The sequence below is a fragment of the Aaosphaeria arxii genome (assembly GCF_010015735.1).
Source record: "Aaosphaeria arxii CBS 175.79 unplaced genomic scaffold BU24scaffold_2, whole genome shotgun sequence".
NCBI classification, from domain to species: Eukaryota; Fungi; Ascomycota; class Dothideomycetes; order Pleosporales; genus Aaosphaeria; species Aaosphaeria arxii.
Genome location: NW_022983475.1, coordinates 1,143,635 through 1,164,142, shown reverse-complemented (window position 1 = coordinate 1,164,142; position 20,508 = coordinate 1,143,635). Strand labels below are relative to the sequence as shown.

The window sequence follows — 20,508 nt, the reverse complement described above, 5'->3', positions numbered from 1 at the left end:
GGGAAGCATGCTGCACGACTCTTGGGTAACGGGATGCGACAATTGCGAAGTACGGCAATTGCGCTATCAAGAAGAGAACGGATGTGACTCGCGAGGCTGTTCGACGAGCGGAGGATTGACAGAGTGACCCGAGGGAATGATTCAGGGACCGTCGAGGTAGGGATGGGTCTGGTGTCCTGGTAGGGTAGTGACAAGGGGGTTCCTGGATCGACTTTGGAGGCGAGTCGGCAAGACGGTTCAGGTGGGAGAAAGGCTCGTAAACAGTCATTCTGAGTATTGTATATACATGGAAATAATCATTATTGAGCGGGAGGTGATAAGAACATACTCGTTTTTCTAATTTTGTGGCTTGCTTTTTGGAAACTTTCATCACAAATTTATCGAGTCCCGGGTGTTGTACCAGTACTTATTTATCTGACAATTTCTAAATAACCCATATTCCAGGAGTACTACATGTCATTCAAAGATTGGGAAAGAGCAGAGCGAAGTTAGAAAAGCCCAATGGTTGCCTAATAGCACCAAAGAGGGTTTGAAAGGAGTCGTGCTTGCCAGATGCCAGAACCCATGGGAATTAACTTCTATCGCCCTGTCGCCCCGTCGATCAAACGAAAATCCCCCGAGCACATGTGCCATCTTGTCACATATTGATAATAGCGGCAGCCTGGCAATGTCTTTCATCAAAAGGTGGAGTGGCAATTCCCACCGAGGAAAAACCTGGGCAATGGTCCAGGGATAGCCATGGTGATCATGTCAGCCAAGCCGTTGCACTCTCGCCAGGACACCCCTCCTCCTACTCAACGGTCTGGAAACGGTAGTCTCCAGTTTCAGGGTCGCGAATTGGATGATTAGAACGCGTGGCAGCCATTATTGAAGCTGCAAGACGACCGTTGTGGAAACAGAGTTTGTCAGGGGGCTTTATTGGAAGAGAAAAAAGTAATCCTGGACATGGGTCGATGTGATATCCAAAAAGCAACGAGCTGCTGATAGATTTGCAAATGCGACTCAAAGGCAATGCGACAACACCGCTCTCGTTGATTTGTGACGTATGGACTGGGTTAGAATATTATGTTTCGTTTTTGGAGGGGTGTCGTTGCAGTCTCGGAAAGTAACGCATGAATTCGCTGAGTCGTAATGTGGAACGCGGCACCCGCCAACTGGAACGCGAATCCTTCTGCAGGTTTTTTGTTTTGCACCATTCTGCATTGGAAGCCGTCTCCGCAGAAGACATACATCCTGTGCCATTATTGATTTGACTGGTCGAGGATCCCTAGGTCTTGCTTCAACACGTGGAGGACTTTTTCGCTATCAACTTCGTCGTCTTTTGCTGCCTCAGCTTGTTCTTCCGCTAGCTTGCGTAAAGTTTCGGGATGATTTGTCATTATGTCTTCCATCTCCTTTTGCTCTTCACGCTCATGTGTTGAGTACTCGTCTTCCAGCATGAATTTCTCTGCTGGAGGGTCTGGTCGAGTTAAGACGTATATGGTAGGGTATTCAAGTATAGCCCGGCCCCGCAGAGAAGCACTGAGAGTGGATGTTGGCTGAATCGGGATGAGCACAGGTCTGTTGGCAGTCGTGCGTGGCTTCAATAGGAAGTAGTGATGTCGAGGAGTAGCGGATTTGGACAATTGCTCATCGACATGAGAGCTTGAACCATCATGACCTTCCACTTTGGCACTGGTGATTGCCTCTGTAGTTGAAGCAGCGCTGACGGAGGCTCCACTTTCTTCCACAACAGATGGACTTCGTCGTCCTGAAGGCAGGAGCTCTGACTTCTCATCGTCTGATAATACTCCTGCTCTGACCTCATCCACAGGGGCAACATCTTGCGTTTCCCGCTTGTTTTCTTGGGCTTCTCGTTTCCTCTTTCTACTGCTCTTCTGGGATGTCTCGCCAATTAGGTTGCGATATGCTTCACCAACTGGCTGGGTCTCGGAGAATTCTGATAATAGCCTTGTCTTGTCTTCGTGCAACCACTCAACAGTCCAAACGATATGCCTCCTATGATTTGTCAGAAAGCGAAGATTGGAAAAAGAGAAAAGATTGTTCAGAACATACTTGCCACTTAGATGAGTTTTATTTTCTCTCTGTCGGGTCAGGCCTTTCGGTGCTCGGAAGACTGTTACACCAGCATCGGCCAACCGTTTATCGGTCACCAGTCCTTTCGGTGCTGAGCGTCGGGGATCACCTGACACGGACGGGAGTCTTTCCTGAACGTCCGATTCAGCCTTCTTGAGGTCACGCTCAATCCCAGTGAGGAAATTGAAATCATGATCAATTCCGGCGGGTGTAGCCAGCTGGGACTTCTTCACAAACTTGGTGGGGTCCCGTTTGCCGGTGCATTGCGCACGCTGCTGGTGACGCTTGTAACATGGCAGTGAGCAAGTCCGGGCGGCACAGCCTGGACAGCGATACTTGGGTTGATTGACGTTACTATCAGCGAATTAGCTTTACGGACGCACGTGGCTGGATGGCTGATGAACAGATGGAGATTGATTAACACGAGAGGTTAGTACATAAAAAATGGAAACGCCATGAATAGATAGACCTACCAGGAGCTGCATAGATCGCTCAACAAAGTCTCTTCAACCATGAGCCCGTTTGGAAGGAGAAATCTCTGATTGTTGTACACAAAGTAAGACTTCGGAAAGAGATGCGTCAAATGAGGGAGCGTCGGATTGAGAGGGGCCGTTTGCACAGATTGCAGAGCAGCAAGGCTTGCGTCAAGTTGAATGATTTGATGCGTTTGTGGAAGTGGTGGCACCTGTGAGGAGGCCACGGGAGGCGTATGAATGGTTGGATCGAGCTAAACAATGGGTCTTGGCAGGCCGACTAGAATGCACGCGTTGTCGGATCATTTTGTTTCTTTCCCCATCAATGACCACAATGCCGTCGCCAAAGCCTGCATGCCGGACCACAGCCCTCACCTTTGGAGTGGAGACGCACCTATCATAGTCAGGTTAGAAGCAGCAGCAGCAGCATCAGTCCAGATCGCCGGACTCTGCAGCAGAAATTGAGCTTCGAGAAACGTCCGCCATTCAAGCCAGGCGACACGCGCAAAACGCCGTGGCTGGATTTCGCACCTCTGCTCTGTACGGATTACAGTGCCGTGCATAGGTATATTGTTACTGTGCTCACCGAGGAACTGCTGGCTGCAACAGTTGGAAGATGAACGGGCCAGAGAAAGGCTCGTCTCGTTACCCGAAGACAGACTCGCCGACGCTCCCGATGCTTAACATTATTTTCTGACAACAGGCGCACTGGCGTGTATTGTACTTGTCTTAGGAGGCATAACCAACTGTCCCTTCCTTCGGCTTCAGGGAAGACCCAGGAGACGATCTCGCGGGGCGAAGACAAGGAACCCAAGGGATGGTCTGCAACTGAGGTTCAGCTTCAGCATCAACAGCAATTTCATTGATCACTCACACCCAGCTCAACTTAAAGTTGGGTGGTGGTATGGCACTCCATACTGCTTGAAAGTATTGACTATGTAGGGCTCTGAAGGACATATCACGATATTTTCGGCCGGCATTGTCTTTGCACCGACCCGTTGTCATCTCTGATGGTGATGTTAGCGTGCGGCGTCGTTCCCTCTAGTTGGCGGTTTCAGCTTGTCACTGTCTTATCGGGGCTCCCGCGAGGCCTCAACCGCCCTTGCGCCTATCGATTGGCGCAATAAAGCCATGCGGAGGTTTCAGTTCATTGTTGAGCAACCCACTCAGCGAGTCTAGAAAGCGAGATTCTCCAGCAAGGACATTGGCCTTGAAGGGGTACAACCTTCTCGTAGTCATTAGTTATACTGATCCTTACAGGAAAATATCATTGCTGTGTGCTTCTCCCATTCTACCCTTTCGAGGATGCCATGCAAAACGGTCTCAGTCGCACGTTACAAGGATCCACAGTTCAATGAGCCCAACGCAATTGCGATCATCGCAGACATGACTTGTGTGCTCCTCAGCAGTACCTGGCGGGCAGAGTCGCCAGAATTAAAAGGCTCGCACGCCAGGGGCACGACAGATGCCAGTTCTGGACTGGAGGTGGTCCCATTCGCGGGATAGCGTTATGCTAGTGTGTGTACTGTGTAAGTGTATGCATCCTTGTGCATCGCTCGTGCATGCGGGACAAGCACGCTGCAGGTGGCCATTGCGGGCGGCATGCATAGGAGCTCGTTTTCTATCTGCTGGTCTTGAATCAATCCCGTCCCAATTTGGTGCAGAGCATAGTAAACGAGCTTGGTTCCGCCGCCGTCGCGAGTGGCGGACCTTTATTCTTTGCACAAACGATGTCGGACAAGAGGTGGCAGCTCGTGAAGTTTCGAGTCGTGGTGATGCGCTCGTATCATTTGCTTCGGATAGTGGTAATGCGATGCTATGCAGCTTCCGGGGGGGGGGGAACGATTGACGACTCCCCACCAGAATACCCAGAGCAGTAGAAGTGCGGATCCATTTTACGCAGGCAGCGGCGGGATGCAGTGCGGAAGCGTATGTAGAGCGTATGCATCCTGTCAATCTGCAAACCTTCTCCTGACGCATCCCGCAGCACATCTTTCGTCACGCCGCGTTAAATTGTCTGTACTGAGTACATTGAGATGGATTCCAACCAGATCACAGTACATGCGGCACAGTACTCCGTACATTGAATGGAAGGTAGATGTACCTACATAAGTCGGGTGAAAGCACAACATTACCGAACATAAAAAAGGACGATGGGCGATATAAGAACCTTCGCCAGAAGTCATCTCCTTGTCGCTTAACCAATGATCAACTTGTGTAAGGATTAGGAAATACGATATTTGTTTCTCGGGACGTGGTTGACCCGAAGAACGAGAAACTGCCCGACCGTTTCTCATTTTGGGTGTCATTTTGCAGTTAACAGGAGTTCGGTAGCACCGTGGAAGCATCATTGTGTAAGGTGTACCTACTACCTACACAGTGTACTTTGCAGATACATACACACGCACGGAGGAGGCCCGGAACGTAGGGGACAACGAGGTACCCGTCCGTCCCTTGGGAGCTATCGATGAGCGTTCCTGGGAACGGAGCGTGGGCAGTCAATTACTACTAAGTGGAATATTGTAAGAGGTTCTCGTCGCGGCCTGTGCAGGGTGGTAGAGACGGAGACGAGACCCTGCTCGCGGGTGGGCGGACAGGGGCATTGGACGAAGACAAGCACTCATTTCCTGTGCAGCCGAGGGTGTTTTTCCCTAATTGTCTACTGTATGTGCCTTGACAAGTCGTGAATAGGCAAGACGGAGTGGATGAGAGCGGCCCTACTCGTATCACAGACTGACATGCTCAATTCTCTCAGGAGTGAATTGGATGGAAGTTTGAGTAGGACGTCGACTGGATTGAGAGAGGAGAGCGAGAGAGTTCGAGTTTTGTTGCTATGAGTGCTAGTAGCGAGACAGATGTGACGGGTCGTCCACTTGCTCTCCTAGTACGAGGATTGTTAACTCCTCCCCTAACTACTCTTTACCCTATTCTCTCTAATCTCCAACGCCTCCTTGTGCACCCCCAGTCCAGTCCAGTCCGGTACCTGATCACTCCCTCCACCCCCCCTTCCATCACCCCCCGGTTGTCCAGTGTGTGCGCCAGTTCCATAACCACCCCCAGTAAACTGACCACTGGCTCCAAAGCTCCACGCGTGCGTCTGTGCTCCCTTATTTTTTTGTGGCTCTTACCTCGATGGGGAGCTGGGAAGGGAGGGGATTGGGATGGCCAAGCCGAAAGTGTCGACGCCGCATGTTCCCCCAAAAGAAGACGCCAGCCCGCTCCACCATTTCATTTCCTTGCTGCAGCAACTCCTCACTGCATCTCTCGCAGCAAGGTGATCGCAGACTGAACATCCTCACTCCTTCAAACTGTTGCACATCATCCAGTTGCTTTGTCTGTCTGTGAGGGTGCTTGCAGCTAAGTTCTGTCGTCAAGTTAGCCGCGTGCCGTTGCTCCTCTTTTATATCACCACCATCGCCCCATTAACATCTCCTGTATGTCCTCGCTGTCTTCGACGGCTTAGGTCCTCACATAACCTCCTGGGTCTATTCAACCGCAGGTTCAATTCGATACCTCGAGCCTCTTACATCCAAGGCCAGACCATCATAGCAGAGCCTCATATTCCAAACTCGCAATGGCCCCTTCCTTAAGTCTGCGTCCTCGCACCAGCGAGCGTCCTTCCACCAGCCAGGGAGACAACAGCCTCATCATTCCGAGCCGAACCTCTTCCCTCCATTCCAGAATCACCCAGCCGCTCCCCTCGACTTTGAACGTCAAACCAGGACAGCGAAGCCCCAAGACTTTGACTCACGCTTATATGGTATGTGGTGTTGGAAGAGAGCCATCGCAATGGGTCAAGGCACCTGCTCCCAGTCAGGGCAAGATTGGCCACATGAAGGGTGCCGTTGGCACATTCTGGCTTCCAGAAATCCTCGGTAGCAGCCCTAGGCTTGAGCAGGACAACGACATTGCAAGGTCTCTGCACGCTGCTATGCGCGTAAGTAGTATTCACAAACATTGGTTATCTGCCCATCTGCACAGTCACTAATCCGATATAGGCATGCTTCCCTCACGATGTTGAGATCTGTACCGGCAGGAGCCAACCCCATTGTGTTCATCATTCGTTTGTTTTGCAGCAGGACTCTTCTCACACTCTGTACGGTATTGCCCTGCGCGTGTGGTCTCGAGCGGACGAAAAGAGAGCCGAGACCATCCGCGACCTGCGCAAGCGTATTGAGCCCGACTTCTTCGACAATTCCGATGAGACCTACTGGATTCCTTACTGCTTGAGCTTTTTGTCCCGTTACCCTCTGTACAACCTTCTCGGTGACTACTTGAGGGGCATGTGGATTCACTGGAATAAGGCCACTAATCTCTTCCACGCCGAGGAGGTGTCTCGCATCCTGAGCTTCCCCGCTCCACGACTTAACGACCTTGTGCGCATCGACATGAAGGATTATGCCCTGTGCTACCAATTCCCATCTTCGCCTACCGGTTTCCAGAATTTTGCTATGTGGCCCCTTTTCACCTGTTTGTCGATTCCCAACATTGTTGGTGTGATCGAAGCCGCAGTCTCGCCCACTCGACGAATCATCTTCGTGAGCCATTACCCAGCAATGCTCACAGTTGCTGCTGAGACGGTCCGATTCTGTGTGCGAGTGTACGAGTGGAGTGGATTGTATGTTCCTGTCGTGCACGCACGTCACGCAAAGGACCTAGTGGAGGAACCCGGTCCGTACATACTCGGTGTCACCTCTGAGTGCCGCTCCCTCTTCACAGCCCCAACAGATGCTCTCGTTGTCGATCTCGACCGCAATTTCGTTTTGACATCCAATCCCCCAACGTCCTTCTCAGCTGGACAGAGGACTAAGATGATCACCCGACTCACCCAAGCCCTCAATGGTGAGGTCGCACCAACAGGTGTTCCACAGCATCTGAGATCTGCCTATGGAGGCGGAAAGCTCATCCCAGCTGGACAAATCATTGTGATGCGTGGCGAAGTGGAGAGCATCCAGGATCCAGATTGGTGGAGCCAGGACTCTGTGATGACCGTCATGGATCACGTGTGTGAGAAGCTGGTAAGTTTTCGGCCCTCAACAAATTTCTCGAATAGAGTACTTACGGGTATCACAGGGCCGCAACACTGGAATGAAGGCCATCTTTGGTGGTTCTGTGAAGAAACCATTGATGACCAAGGTGTCTATGCGTCACTTGAACGAGATTGTGAGAGAGCGCAACCAATACTCGCGTGATGCTCAAGAGGCTTGGCAAGACTTTATCAACCTCAAGGGCCGCATGGACACGGAGCTTTCCAAGGTCACCAAGAGGAACAACTTCCTTGTCGAGGAGCTTGAGAGCTGGAAGCAGCAATTCCTCAAGTTCCAGGCCTTTGCCGAACAACTTACCAAGGAAACCCAGGACCTCAAAGTCAAGATCGAGGGACACAAGCGTGAGAACCGCCGTCTTACCAGTCTCATTGACCAACAGAAGGATGACGCCGCTCGTCTCACTGTCCGCCTTTCTGGCACCGAGAAGCAGCGTGACGATGCTCTTGAGGCACTTGTTCTTCAGCAAGAGATTGCCGAAGAGCTCGAGCGCGAGAGGAAGCGGAACAAGAAAGAGCTCTCCAGCCTCGAGCATACTAACTCTGGCCTCCTCAGGCAGCGCGATGAGGCCCAACGTGTGGTCCTTCATCTCCGTGCATTAATCGACGGCCAGACTCACCACATGGAGCACATCGTCAAGTCCCTCAATGGTTCCAGTGACCTCGCTGCCTACATGGAGGAGGGCTTCGAGGACCTTCCCGAGGAGGATGAGGACGTCGATGTCCAGGGATCCGTCAAGGACAAGTCCGAGGTCAGCACCATTCGCGCAAACACCATCCGTGGTACCATACAGGAGGATCGCAATGATTCAAGGGCAAGCACAGTCGATGATAGACATTTAGATGGTGAGGACGTTAGCCCCGACATGGAACACCGCTTGCTAAGCGGTTCAGCTTCACGAAACTCTAAGCGTTTCTCGAACTCATCAATGGTTGATGTTGCCGATCGTTACCTCCGTGACAAGACCGATGCCATCGCCTACATCATCCGCAATATTTCGGAGCAGTGCGCCGCTGCCGTCGAGGGCCTCCACCTTGCTCAGCAAGCCGACACTGATGAGGACAGCCACAGCGAGCGACGTGCAAGTGTTGGCGTTCAGTCCTCCGCCGACGGTAGGGTTCCATCTACCCAGGGCAGCGAGTATGGTGACGATGACATGAGCCTTCGACCTGGCCGTCACTCGAGCATTCCCCCCACCCCGGACCTTAGCCACCGATCCAGCACATCAATGTCAATCGCCAGTGCATCGACAACACCGGACAGGCACAGCCTCCAGCACAGACTCCACGATGAGGTCCCAGACGTTCCCACTCGCATTGTCGAACATGACGATGAGTCTCTATTGGAGGACGCCCACTCTGACATGACCCCTGTGTCGAAATACGCTCAGCAGCCGCTCTCAAGGCCCACGCACAACATGCGTTCCGTGCAGTAAATACCCCAAATCGCATTTTTCCCGTTGCAGCGGATTCACGGTGTTGATATATTCTTTTGTCATATGATGTTGTCTTTCTACATGGGTCCGGAGTTTCTTGGTATAAACTTTTGACGTTCTACAAATCTCCTTGTGTAAGCATCTTCTTCGAAATTTCTGGATCCCATCCCGCATTGGATCATACCACCATGTCGGCGGACGAACGAACGTATTTCTCCTGGCTGTCCTGTTTTTTGCTTGTGTTGTTTTCTTTACAAAAGGTCTTGGAGTCGATGTTTACCCGAGCGGGCTTGGATAGTTTGTATGTCCATCGAGAGAGCGAGAGATGACAACTGGACCAAGACAGAACGTTAGAGAAGGAAGGGCAAAGATTGAAGACTTGCGATATAGTCGGCCATTCAATATTTCATCTACATGGTTTCTCTATGGTCGGCGGCCTGCTTGCCAGAGCCATTTCTTATTACTCTGTTGAGACCTACTTCTGATAGCGCCCTCCCATTGTTCCAGTCCATTCACGGCACTGGACTATGTTTGTAATTCCCTTTTTTCCTGTGTAGCTTGAGCATAATACCAATTTCATTCTCCATTCAACATGCTGATCGAAATGCTCCTTGTGACAATGGTGGTGTTTACCTCATCCAGGTCCATTCATCACTAACTATAGAATCTCCAAGGCAGAGAAAGGCCATTGAGCTTACAATCCAGTGGCTCTTGCCATTAAACAATGTGATGACATGTTATGCATCGATCGCCACAGACAACTCTGCCTCCGCCACCTGATCGACAACCGGCCATTTACTTTGACCTTCAAACCCTCCAACAATCCATTGGCCGAGCCTCACAATCCAAACGTTTGAAAATTTGGTGCTGGCGCAAACAATGGACATATTGCTTTACCCATTTCGGAAATAACCACTTGTTAAACCAACCACGGAACTCTAAGGAAGATCCTCACGACTTTTCGGCCAAAACCTTAATTGAGTCAAATGATCTGATGTGATCTGACCTCCTCAAACTTTAAAGACATAAGCTTCTCTCCGCCTCTTTTTGCAATTTGGGAGGGTGTAGGAGACACGTGGTATTGGCGTTCTTCTGAAACGAAACGAACGAACTTAAAATTCTGTAGCGCGGCGCCCGCTGGCTGCCGATAACGTGTATGCCCTTTTGCATGGATAATGGTAATAAGGAAATATGGTTTCCAACCCCCAGACTAAATGATGATCATTAACTTTCAAATGAAGCTATGTATCCGTGTGTCCGTCTATCTGTTCGTCTATTTAGCAATTAATCGACATAGGTAGAGACAGGATGAGAACTAAGACCCTAGCGCCCGAACAATGAGATCGATCGTCAAGACAACGCTTTCTGAAAGTTGAGTCTATCGAGAGCTATGAACAAATCTTAAAGGAATGGAAAGATAAGAGGTTTATCTGATAGTACCCTTGTCATACCTCCCTTCCCAGAATGTAAAGAGAAAGAATTTTGATCGAAGGTTTTGTCTCCTTCTCGAGGGTCGACCATATCGTACTACGTTTCTTCGTACCCGTAGTATGGTAAACGCATGATTGAGGTGGCATTCTCCTCCTCTCGTAGATTTCACACCGGCTCCCAGGGTTCAATATCTAAATGTGAACGAAGCTGGAGAGCTTTGCAAAAAGTGCTCAGGAACTCTTTTGGTAGGGAATGGATGGTGCAATACAGGCTACCTACCTAGGTAATGCACACATGGATGGCGTGGTGCGGCTGGATCCGCTAATGAAGAGTTTCCGATGTATGGTAGGGAGACGGTCTTGCATGTTCTCTATTGGAACTTTGGCACATCTGTTTACTCCGCCATTAGGTTCAGTCCACGAAGGCTGCGAGTATCTGCTGTAGAGTACGTAGTATCTGCTGAACAATCATCGGTTCTTTGCATATATTTCAGAGCTGCTTGATGTTTGGATTTTGAGCTATAGAACGATGTTTCGCGAGCGAAGGTTGCGGGAGTATCGTCCCTTCAACGCTAGGCGCCGCTCTCCCGAAGAGTGCGTCCGGCCAATACGTTTCGAAACAAACAGGGCGAGGTGACATGGGATTCAATGCAAGTTAAAACGCGCTGTACTTATTTAATGACGAATGGGTTCTAGATTGTTACCCCAAACGTATTGGAGAACGGGGAAAGGCTGAGCTGAGCCACAGCCATCGGGTCATGTCAAGCCACGATCGTGAGCAAAAGTGGCAGAGAACAGAGTTGCGCGTATTTGCAGTGGTGACACAAGCTGGAAAAAATTGAATACTTGCATTGCATACATTGCGCCACGTGAGTCAATTCTATTGTAAGACGCTCCAAACATTGTCGACGCATCATGCAGGGTATTTATTGACAGCTAGCCTGGCCCAACTCCCGATTTGGACTTTTGTATATGAGCCGGTGAGCCCGCGCTGATGAAACAAGGGGACTTCTCCGTCTTTGTTTCTCCTATCATCAGCTTCTGCACTATTATAGTCGGTTGTTTGAAGAAGTTATTGAATCCATCTTCTTCTGATCCCTATTCTTTTAAAGTTTCGTCCCTGTGTTTTCATATCATGATATTTGATCATTGACGCTCGCTACGAAATACCTCGATTTCCGCCCTCGCTCGTTCAGCAAGTCTTTCGTTTCTTCTAGTGTCTAATATTGATATCAAACCGACCTTTGGGAAAATCATACATATTTGATCATATCTTTCGACTTTAAATCGCCATGGTTTTCAAACATTCACAGCAGAACTCGATCCTACTCGCCACCTCCATTCTACTCTCGCCCGTCTTCTCAGCGGGCTACAGCACAACGAACAACTTCGTAGACCCAAAGGACAACAACAAAGACTGTGATTGCTATGTCCTATCGTCAGGGCAGGATTCTCAAACTCCCCAGTACTTCCAATACTACCGATTCTATGACTTCCGTGGCTTTGCCGACAAACCGGGACAATACGTCGATACTCCGCCTTTGGTAAATGACACGCAGGACGCAGGCTCAGAGCCCGTCTGGAACGCCGAAATTCTGAACAGCACCTCCTGGAACACGGACTGGAGCATCCAGAACTGGAGCAAGCCCGCGACCGAGGAGTTCCCCGTCCGCATGGTGAATTCGCCCGCCAACATCTTCATATCTCAGAGCGACGACGACGACAGTAACAACAATGGAGGTAACCCCTTCACGTGGCTCACGCTCCGTACCAGCCGCCTCGACGACTTCCAATCCGCCGGCGAGATCGAAAACAACCAGCAGAACGTCAAGCACTGCAGCATGCGGATGTACGCGCGGGTGACGGGGTCAAAGGGCGCAGTGGCGGGCTTCTTCACCTTCTTTGACGACGACAACGAGTCCGACATTGAGATCCTGACCAACGACCCCACGGACACAGTCCGGTATACGAACCAACCGGCCGTGAACAAGAAGTCTGGCGACGAGATCGCAGCCGCGTCGAAGGAGGTCGCGAGTCTGCCGCCCTGGGACGAGTGGCAGACTCATAGGATCGATTGGTTGGACAAGAATTCGTATTGGTTCCTCAATGGGAAGCAGGTGGCTGCTAATACTTACTCCGTTCCGAGGAAGCCATCGTACGTGGTCATGAACATGTGGAGTGATGGCGGGTCATGGAGTGGGAACATGTCAAAGGGTGACTCGGCAGAGCTCCAAATTCAGTGGATCGAGATGACGTTTAATACTAGCGGGCCTGTTGGCGGTCCTGGAGGTGGCACGCACGACAAGAGGGGGAAGGGTCTCATGGAAAAGAGGAAAGCAAAGGGCTGTGAGACCGTTTGCAAAATTGATGGCGTTAAGGAGACGGGGCACCCCGAGGTTGTCAGTGTGAATAAGAGTTCTGCGAGCGAACTGGCTGTGTCTTGGGGCCTGTTGATCGTGGTTGGACTGGCGTCTGTTGCTATGGGATTGTAGGAAGGTGATGAGGAACCATTTGATCTGCGATGTTCTGTAATTGGATTTGGAATGAATATAATGGTATGGTTTCTGGAAATATGACTTTGGTTCTGGTATAGTTCATATAGTTCATTTAGCGTAGCATCATAACGTTAGGCAGTGCTTGGGAGTAAAGTAAAGACACCCGATTCCATGTCCTCTCTCTTGAAGCAAGTCAGCGGTTGTTTGCTATCATCGAAGTGACATCGAGTAAATGGGCTCATAGAAAGCAAGCAGGAAACGAATCACAATAGGACGGGAAGGAATTGTTGTTTGATGAAAAAGTTGTGATTCTTCGGTGTGTGGATATGGTTCCACAGCTGCATATCTAAGTGTTCGTCCCAAACGTACAATAGTGCTTTGCTTTGGTCTGTGGTCGGGTAGTCCGGGTGATATACTAGCTACCCACGGGTGAAAGGCTACGTGCATCGCGTACTATGGGCCGTCGGATGCACCCGCTACGGAGAGCTTCCAATATGTTGTTGGCCGCATGGTGTTTGTCGGTGGGACAGAGGTGCGGGAGGGATATTACTCCTCTATCGATTGTACCAACAAGTTTGCTACCGCAACCCGATTCAATGGTGGTAATTCTCATGTCCTTTTGCTGGTCACCTTTCATCCAACCTCAATGGCTTCCAGCGCATCGATGACCTCGTCAGCAATTCCGCCGCTCTGGACGACCATTTTGACAACCTCAGAGATCAACCCTCGCTTCATGCCACCTCTTGGGGGTGTCCAGACGCCGGAGGTAGCCAGTAATTCGCGTTGAGTTAGAGCCTCAGCGCTCGTAGTTGGAGCCACGCCACCAGTGGCAGAATTCATAGAATTGGGAACACCAGGCGGTGTGAGATGGGATGGGGGATCGATTGTCCTGAGAGACACGAGCCTGGCACCTGAAGATGAAGATTTGCCTTTAGCACATGCTATTGCCAGCACAGCGTCCGCAACGGCCAATTCCTCCTTGCATGGGTCGAAGATGATGTTTGATCCAACAGCCATGGCAAGGACAATGACGGGTGGCCTCTCCAGAGACTGGCCAGTCTTTTTCTTGCCTTTCTGCTTGGGGTAGAGGTTGACGGATGCGTCCCAGTCGTCGTCAAAAAGAGGGTCTTCATCCTTCTCAGATTTCAAGGCGGGGAGTCTTGTGGTGAGGAGGGCTAGATGGGTGGTCATGGAAAGAAGGGCGAGAGGGTATGATAGCGGTGGGGAGAGGAGGAGAATCTACATTTGCACGTCAGTTATTGCATTTCCCAGGTCAATTGAATGGACCCCTACGTCAACGTAAAGTTTCCAGTGGAATCGTCGGTTGATGTAAAGTCTGTCTTTGAGCTCTCCACTAGCTAGTAAAGATTCAGTGAGCATGGAAGCTAGAAATACAGGTAGCGAGTCGTCGTCGCGATAACCTGGAATCTCAACGCTCATTTCGATCCATGAGTTTTGTCCCTTCCCACTGCTCTCGTCATCATTCCCTGCGCCGTCCATGTCCATGTCCATGTCCACGTCGCCGCCAGCAAAGGAGAGAATCTCCAGTCTTTCCACAGGCTTCAATTGTGATTTCTCAACCTCTGCCTTCACACCGACCAATGCTTCGGTCCCATCCTCCAACGCAATGCGCGCGCTGCCGTTGGCACCTGGAAGTACGTCATACTCGGCTCTCATAGAACGAAAATCCTTGGGTCCCTTGGTATGGTCGAGACGAATAGGCGGATTCTGTGACAGGGTTGAGCGCAGGAACGACAGCTCGGCCGGCGACAGGTTGACGTGGGCAGGCTGAGAGGGAGCCATCTTGCCCGGGAGTGGCGAGCGGCTATCGTATGGGCGGAAGGGAAAGGGAAATGGGTTTGGGGTAAAAGTTGGTATGGATTATGGATTGGTTTGCTGCGGGTTGCGCTGGCCGCAAAAAGTGAGGAAGTTTGAACTGGATGACTGGGGCGGAAATGGACGAATCAGAGGCTTCAGCGTATCTGGATGGGAAAGCTTGACGCCATTCCGCGACAACACCACCGAGCAGTCCGTGGACTACAAGTAGTTACTGACATTATTCCCTTCTGCCTTAGGACTAGGTACTTAGAACTAACAAAGCAATTGGCATGAACTTATCTCATTACGGACCCGGGAGTACATACTTACACTGTACAGTGGTTGATTAGTGACTAGCATTTACACGCACGTCTGCTTCTTCACCGCCGCGTCTCCTCCGTACTCTCCCCTAGTCCTATACTTCGATTTCTCCCCCCTTTCGTCATCGATCAGACATTCGATCATCATTCAATCAACCTACGAATACTTAACGTTTCATATTCAAGGGGACGTCCAAAGTCACAAGCCATGGCTTGCTAGGTGTCACGTTCGTCACACGCGCACCTCCACCCGCCCCTCCCAATCCCTCCCCCGGATCCCGGCCATGTCTCCCTCCGCCTCGAACAGGAATAGTAGCAGTAGCAGTAGCAGTCATAGTCATCCTCACAGTCATGGTATCGACAAGCTCGACTACCATCCAGCCAACTCACAGCGCAAACCACTCCTTCGTCCAGACGCAGATAGTACTTCGAGTCGACATTCCCGCGACACTAGCTACGCCGGTAGTTTCTTCGAGCACGTCGCAGAAGGCATAATGGAGCGCGATCGTCAGCGTCTCCAACGCGAAGCCGTCCGATGGCTGAGCTTCATCTGGGCCATCGTGAACTGTCTCTGCGCCGGCAGCATCACAGCATACTCTCTTTATGGACATCTCTTCCAATCGAAACTACATTACACCCAAGTCCAGGTCAACATCGTTTCCATCGTCGCCGAGCTCGGCATGTATCTGCCTGTTCCCGCCTTCGGCTACCTATGCGATCGCCTGGGGCCTGGAGTACCTTCGTTATTGTCTGGGGTTATGTTCGGCTTGGGATACCTGCTGGCAGCTTTTGCATACAAGAGCGGGCCACCGCCATCTGCTGATGGCCATGGATGGCCTTTCGGCGTCATGGTTTTGGCATTCGTTGCGGTGGGGATGGGCACAAGTTGCATGTACCTATCGGCTGTTACTACATGCGCAAAGAACTTTGGTCGGGGGAACGCGAAAGGTATTGCTCTTGCGGTGCCTATCGCTGCCTTTGGCCTTAGTGGCATGTGGCAGAGTCAAGTGGGTAGCAGGCTACTATACGTGAAGAATCCGGATGGGAGCAAAGGTGACGTCGACGTCTTCCGCTTCTTCCTCTTCTTGGGAATTACCCTCCTTTGCGTTGGCGTTATCGGAACCTTTACGCTACAGATTGTGAACGAGGAAGAAATGATCGATGAGGCCATCGATGAGCTCGAGCGCTCTGGCTTGCTCGCGCAAGATGAGTTTTTCACTCGGGCTGCTGACATTCACGGCTACGGCACGATGAGTACCGGCGATCTCTCTGATTCCACTTTCGACTTCTTGCAGTCTGAAGCTGAGCGACTGAAAGCTCATGCAGAGGAGGAAAAGAGGAAGAAGACTTGGCTTCTGAATGAAGAAACCCGGCGCTATGTCATGGATCCCACCATGTGGTGGTTGGCTGGAGGCTTTTTCCTCGTCACCGGCCCTGGGGAAGCGTTCATCAACAACCTTGGTACCATAATTGGCACACTCAGTCCTCCACATGTTTCCGCATCGACTTCGCCGGCAACCCACGTTTCCATCGTCGCGATCACATCCACTCTAGCTCGTCTCATCACCGGTACGCTCTCGGACATCCTCGCCCCTGTAGCAGCGACACACCAGCACCACCGTGGCCCTGACTCCATGGCCAATTCACTTGCATCCATTCAGTCTGTAGACCACTCAAGAAGATTCACCGTGTCTCGTATTTCCTTCCTTCTGCTGTTCGCTTTCATTCTATCTCTCGGGCAGCTTCTCCTGGCGTCTGGTTGGGTACAGAATCACGCCTCCCGATTCGCCGCCGTGTCTGCTTTAATCGGTGCAGGCTATGGTGCAGTCTTCTCTCTCACCCCTATCGTCGTGAGCGTCGTGTGGGGTGTTGAGAACTTTGGCACCAATTGGGGAATCCTTGCCATGACTCCCGCAGCCGGAGCGACCCTATGGGGCGCCATCTACGCATTCGTATATCAGAAAGCAGCAGAAACCGGCGAGCCAGGCATTGAGCGTGACCCTAATGATGTTCTATGCTATGGAAAGAGCTGCTATGCGCCCACATTCTGGGCCATGGCAATCTCCGTTTGGGTCGCGTGCGGTCTATGGTTGTTCGCTTGGAGAGGCCCGGGTGGATGGAAGAAGCGAGGAGTAGCTGTATGAAGTGTTTCTCTGGCACAGCTTTGTATAGAAGGAGGTTGTAACAATTGACGATCAATGGGTTTCACGGCAGCATGGCATTATTTCTATCCTCATTTTTCACTTATCATCATCATCACAAGTTGTAGGGATTGGGTTTCGTATACCCCTAAGCAGATATCACGGCGTTTTCCTTTGGAGGGCAGGATTGCATTGGCATTGGCATTTTCGCGATAGTCACATTCGTTTGGTTACGACCATATTTTCTTGCTTGTCAAATCTCTATTTTTCCTTTTGCACGTAAAGCATAATGGACCTTGGTCCCCTGTTTGATACCACCATATTTTGTTATCCTTCTGTCCATTGCAGTCTGTGATATAGAAGTTCGAATTACTGTCACTGAGTACAGGACTGGTTGCTCATTCGGAGCTTTGGGGCAGTGTCTTTGACTAGTACTACGGGTTACAATAACTTCCTACACGATCTTCAAAGCTTCACATGTAATCAATTGTCCATCGCTTCTATCCCGAGTTCTCCCATCCCAATATACAAGTCGGCGCAGCGCCTGCGCATTACCAAATCCTCAATCCTTTCTCTCAGGGTCCGATGCGACATTTAATCCCCATAGAGGAGATAGCCTACGTGTACGCACACAAGCCCGAATCTCGCTCGCTTTGCGAAGACATGCTATAGACCCGATCACCAAAGTCCGCCTCGTTTGGCTCGCCTAGAGTCTATCGATAGGTCTGCGCCTCCCCGCCGACGTTCGATCTTGACATCGCGAATCCTGGGGTGTCGACTTGGCAACCCAGGCTGTGCAGCAGCGAGGAGAGGGGATCCCAACCCCAAGTCGAGAGTAAGAGAAACTCGAACTTCACGTTCAAGTACCTTCGGTTTTTGTTCCTCGCTTCGAAGAGATCCTCGGTCTCGATCAGAGACCCGTTCGATGTCATTGGGTGTTCGGGCCTAGGGTCGCTTGTTTCGAAGGATTTGGGAGGTTGGTGGCAGTGAAGTCGTTTAACCGCATTCTGACGATGGATTTGTCTAACCCGCATGTGATGCAACTTTCCCCGCAAGGTTTCGGTCGCTGTTGCGAAAGAGACATAGATCGTGTCTTCTTTCGAAATGCTTGACCGGTGGATTTGCGAGGTTGTTTTTTGAAAGCTTATTTAGGTGTTCGAGGTTCCCACTTTTGATTGCTCTCTTTCCTTATTCTCCGATCCAGTTACCTGCATCCTTTTTGTCTCTGCGCTTTTTGGTTCGTCGATACCGTCTACATATTTTCTAATATTGCAACCTTGCCTAATCTATAATACATCCTCAAACAAAAAGCGAGGAGTCATGGCCTTCGAACTATACTCCCACAACCGGGGTTCCAAGATCATGCTCGTGATCGCATTCCTGGTTGTACTTCTGTGGGCTCTGCTGCTGGTCGAGATTGGCCTTGGGAAAAAAGACGAAGAAAAATACCTTAAGTATTGGAACAATCCAAACAGAGACACCAACAATAGACCCGCGTATCCAGATTGGAGATGGGGGAAAGAGGATTACAACGGAGTGTAAGTCTCAAACCCCAGTGTCCCCCTTTCAGAAACAGATTCAAAGACAAAAGCTAACACAACTTAGAGAACAATTGTTTTCGGTCGGATCTGTCCTCATCTTAGAGATCCCACATCTCACGATTCATCACATCCTCCTCTACACTCAATGCATGCACCCCGTCGGCGCGCTCTGTACCAGCCTCATCATGGGATGCTGCTGGTTCGTCAACGGGTTCTTCGGCGTGCTGCAGTGGCTGAGCAACCTTGAGGATTGGTCGAATGATATCAAGTCCACGGACAACTTGCAAACGGCGAATGCGGGGCTTTCGTTCGCGTTGGTGCTGGCCTACTGGGTATATATGGGGTTTTCGGCCAGTGATGTGCATAAGTGGAGGAAGGAGAAGAAGATTCTGAGGCAGCAGGCGAGAGCTCAGGCTAGAGAATTGGAGTCGGTGGCTGTGGGGATAGATGAGGAGAGGAAGAATGGGAATTGAAGTAATGACGGAACGAAAGGATACAGATCTGGGACTAATGACCATACTTACGTGAAGGAGAGCTGATAATGTTTAATGACAAGGGCAGCAACTTATTAGCTGAACGACAGGAAGATCTGATAATTAATGTTTAATATCTCATAAGTAACGCTTAATGTTTAATGGATTTACAAGTATCGCTGTTTGGAGCGATGCGATATCCTCCATAAATTTGGTTCAGATTGTAAATTATTGATTTAAGCGCAAAGCCATAAATGATCTCCCTCGACTATGTGTACATTGGAACGGTTGGCATTTTTATACACGATTGCATTAATGATTATTTTTGAACCTAAATTCATCTCAAAACCATCGTCATTGGATTAATGCAAGAGTAGGAAGTAACATAGCCCAAGCTGTCCTTCGATGTTGTTGACAATGCCGTACCTTTCTGGATTGGTTTATGATATACTTCATTTCTACCGAGGCCTTGTCAAAAGACAAGGCCAGATCACCAGTGGGCTTAGCCATACTTTTGTATTGCTATAAAACTCGTATAGCTTGCCATCTGCAGGAACCCGATCAGGCACTGCAGTTGTCGAATCCATACCTTTCAACCCCAACTATGAGCCTTGCTTACATTGTTCGCACGTAATTTAGTGACGCAACTTGTACCTGACAGACTTGCCAGCCACTATATTGAGCGGAAATCAGTCATAGCCCGGACTTTGCAATAATCAGCCAAGAATGGCGGTATCTATCCCTGTATTGTTGTATGGAGAGGGATTATTGACGTTTGTAGTGCTTGACTGGATGTGGTTAGCAACCTGAGTAACTTACAAGTCTCGCCTCTCTGGTACCTCGTGCCATTGCGCCAACTCCATCTGCATCATCAATCATGAGGGAGTGTTTGGACATGGGCTCGTATCCTGATTGAACACTCGCCCACGGTACAAACTCCACTTACCTAACTCACGCGGGAGTATCCTTGGAGCGGAAGGCCCCGCTTCCCCAGTATCTCCATGCGTCCTAGAAGGTGTTGATGGAGAGACCTCGCGATGTTGCCAGAGCTTGGGAGAGGCTACTGTCTTGTCGGATCCGGCGCGGATCGTGACGGGGCTCCCATGAGTTTCCACAGATCCTCTTCTTTGTTGCCATACTCCTCTATTCCTTTACCATCATGGCGTGCTCGATCTGCAAGAACAAGACACGGCACCAAGACCATATGCGGGCGTCAAGCTGACGAGATGGCTGCAGACTACCCCGCGCCTCTGGGTACCTA

At 50.5% G+C, this 20,508-nt stretch overlaps 6 protein-coding genes across 6 annotated transcripts; 4 read left to right on the top strand and 2 right to left on the bottom strand.

Annotated features, from left to right (window-relative positions):
- Window positions 1–1,241: 1,241 nt before the first annotated feature.
- Window positions 1,242–2,590, bottom strand: BU24DRAFT_458654 (uncharacterized protein; the record flags this gene model as incomplete). The annotated part of the gene is made up of 3 exons (XM_033531659.1): window positions 1,242–1,998; window positions 2,056–2,430; window positions 2,550–2,590. 3 exons carry the CDS (start codon window positions 2,588–2,590, stop codon window positions 1,242–1,244), a joined length of 1,173 nt encoding a protein of 390 aa, XP_033387265.1.
- A 3,533-nt stretch (window positions 2,591–6,123) lies between these two features.
- On the top strand, window positions 6,124–9,029 carry BU24DRAFT_430971 (uncharacterized protein; the record flags this gene model as incomplete). The annotated part of the gene is made up of 3 exons (XM_033529843.1): window positions 6,124–6,486; window positions 6,548–7,567; window positions 7,623–9,029. 3 exons carry the CDS (start codon window positions 6,124–6,126, stop codon window positions 9,027–9,029), a joined length of 2,790 nt encoding a protein of 929 aa, XP_033387264.1.
- Window positions 9,030–11,439: 2,410 nt separating this feature from the next.
- Window positions 11,440–13,227, top strand: BU24DRAFT_418488 (glycoside hydrolase family 16 protein). Its single transcript, XM_033526994.1, has one exon. The coding sequence runs from the start codon at window positions 11,752–11,754 to the stop codon at window positions 12,949–12,951; it is 1,200 nt and encodes a 399-aa protein (XP_033387263.1). The 5' UTR covers window positions 11,440–11,751; the 3' UTR covers window positions 12,952–13,227.
- Window positions 13,228–13,243: 16 nt separating this feature from the next.
- On the bottom strand, window positions 13,244–15,015 carry BU24DRAFT_418487 (uncharacterized protein). The gene is made up of 2 exons (XM_033526993.1): window positions 14,248–15,015; window positions 13,244–14,193 (listed from the first exon to the last, which is right to left on the bottom strand). Exons 1-2 carry the CDS (start codon window positions 14,755–14,757, stop codon window positions 13,588–13,590), a joined length of 1,116 nt encoding a protein of 371 aa, XP_033387262.1. The 5' UTR covers window positions 14,758–15,015; the 3' UTR covers window positions 13,244–13,587.
- Window positions 14,977–17,591, top strand: BU24DRAFT_108462 (MFS monocarboxylic acid transporter). Its single transcript, XM_033520768.1, has one exon. It carries the CDS (start codon window positions 15,377–15,379, stop codon window positions 17,234–17,236), a length of 1,860 nt encoding a protein of 619 aa, XP_033387261.1. The 5' UTR covers window positions 14,977–15,376; the 3' UTR covers window positions 17,237–17,591.
- Window positions 17,592–18,335: 744 nt separating this feature from the next.
- Window positions 18,336–19,340, top strand: BU24DRAFT_447530 (uncharacterized protein). The gene is made up of 2 exons (XM_033530827.1): window positions 18,336–18,771; window positions 18,839–19,340. Exons 1-2 carry the CDS (start codon window positions 18,554–18,556, stop codon window positions 19,245–19,247), a joined length of 627 nt encoding a protein of 208 aa, XP_033387260.1. The 5' UTR covers window positions 18,336–18,553; the 3' UTR covers window positions 19,248–19,340.
- Window positions 19,341–20,508: the final 1,168 nt, after the last annotated feature.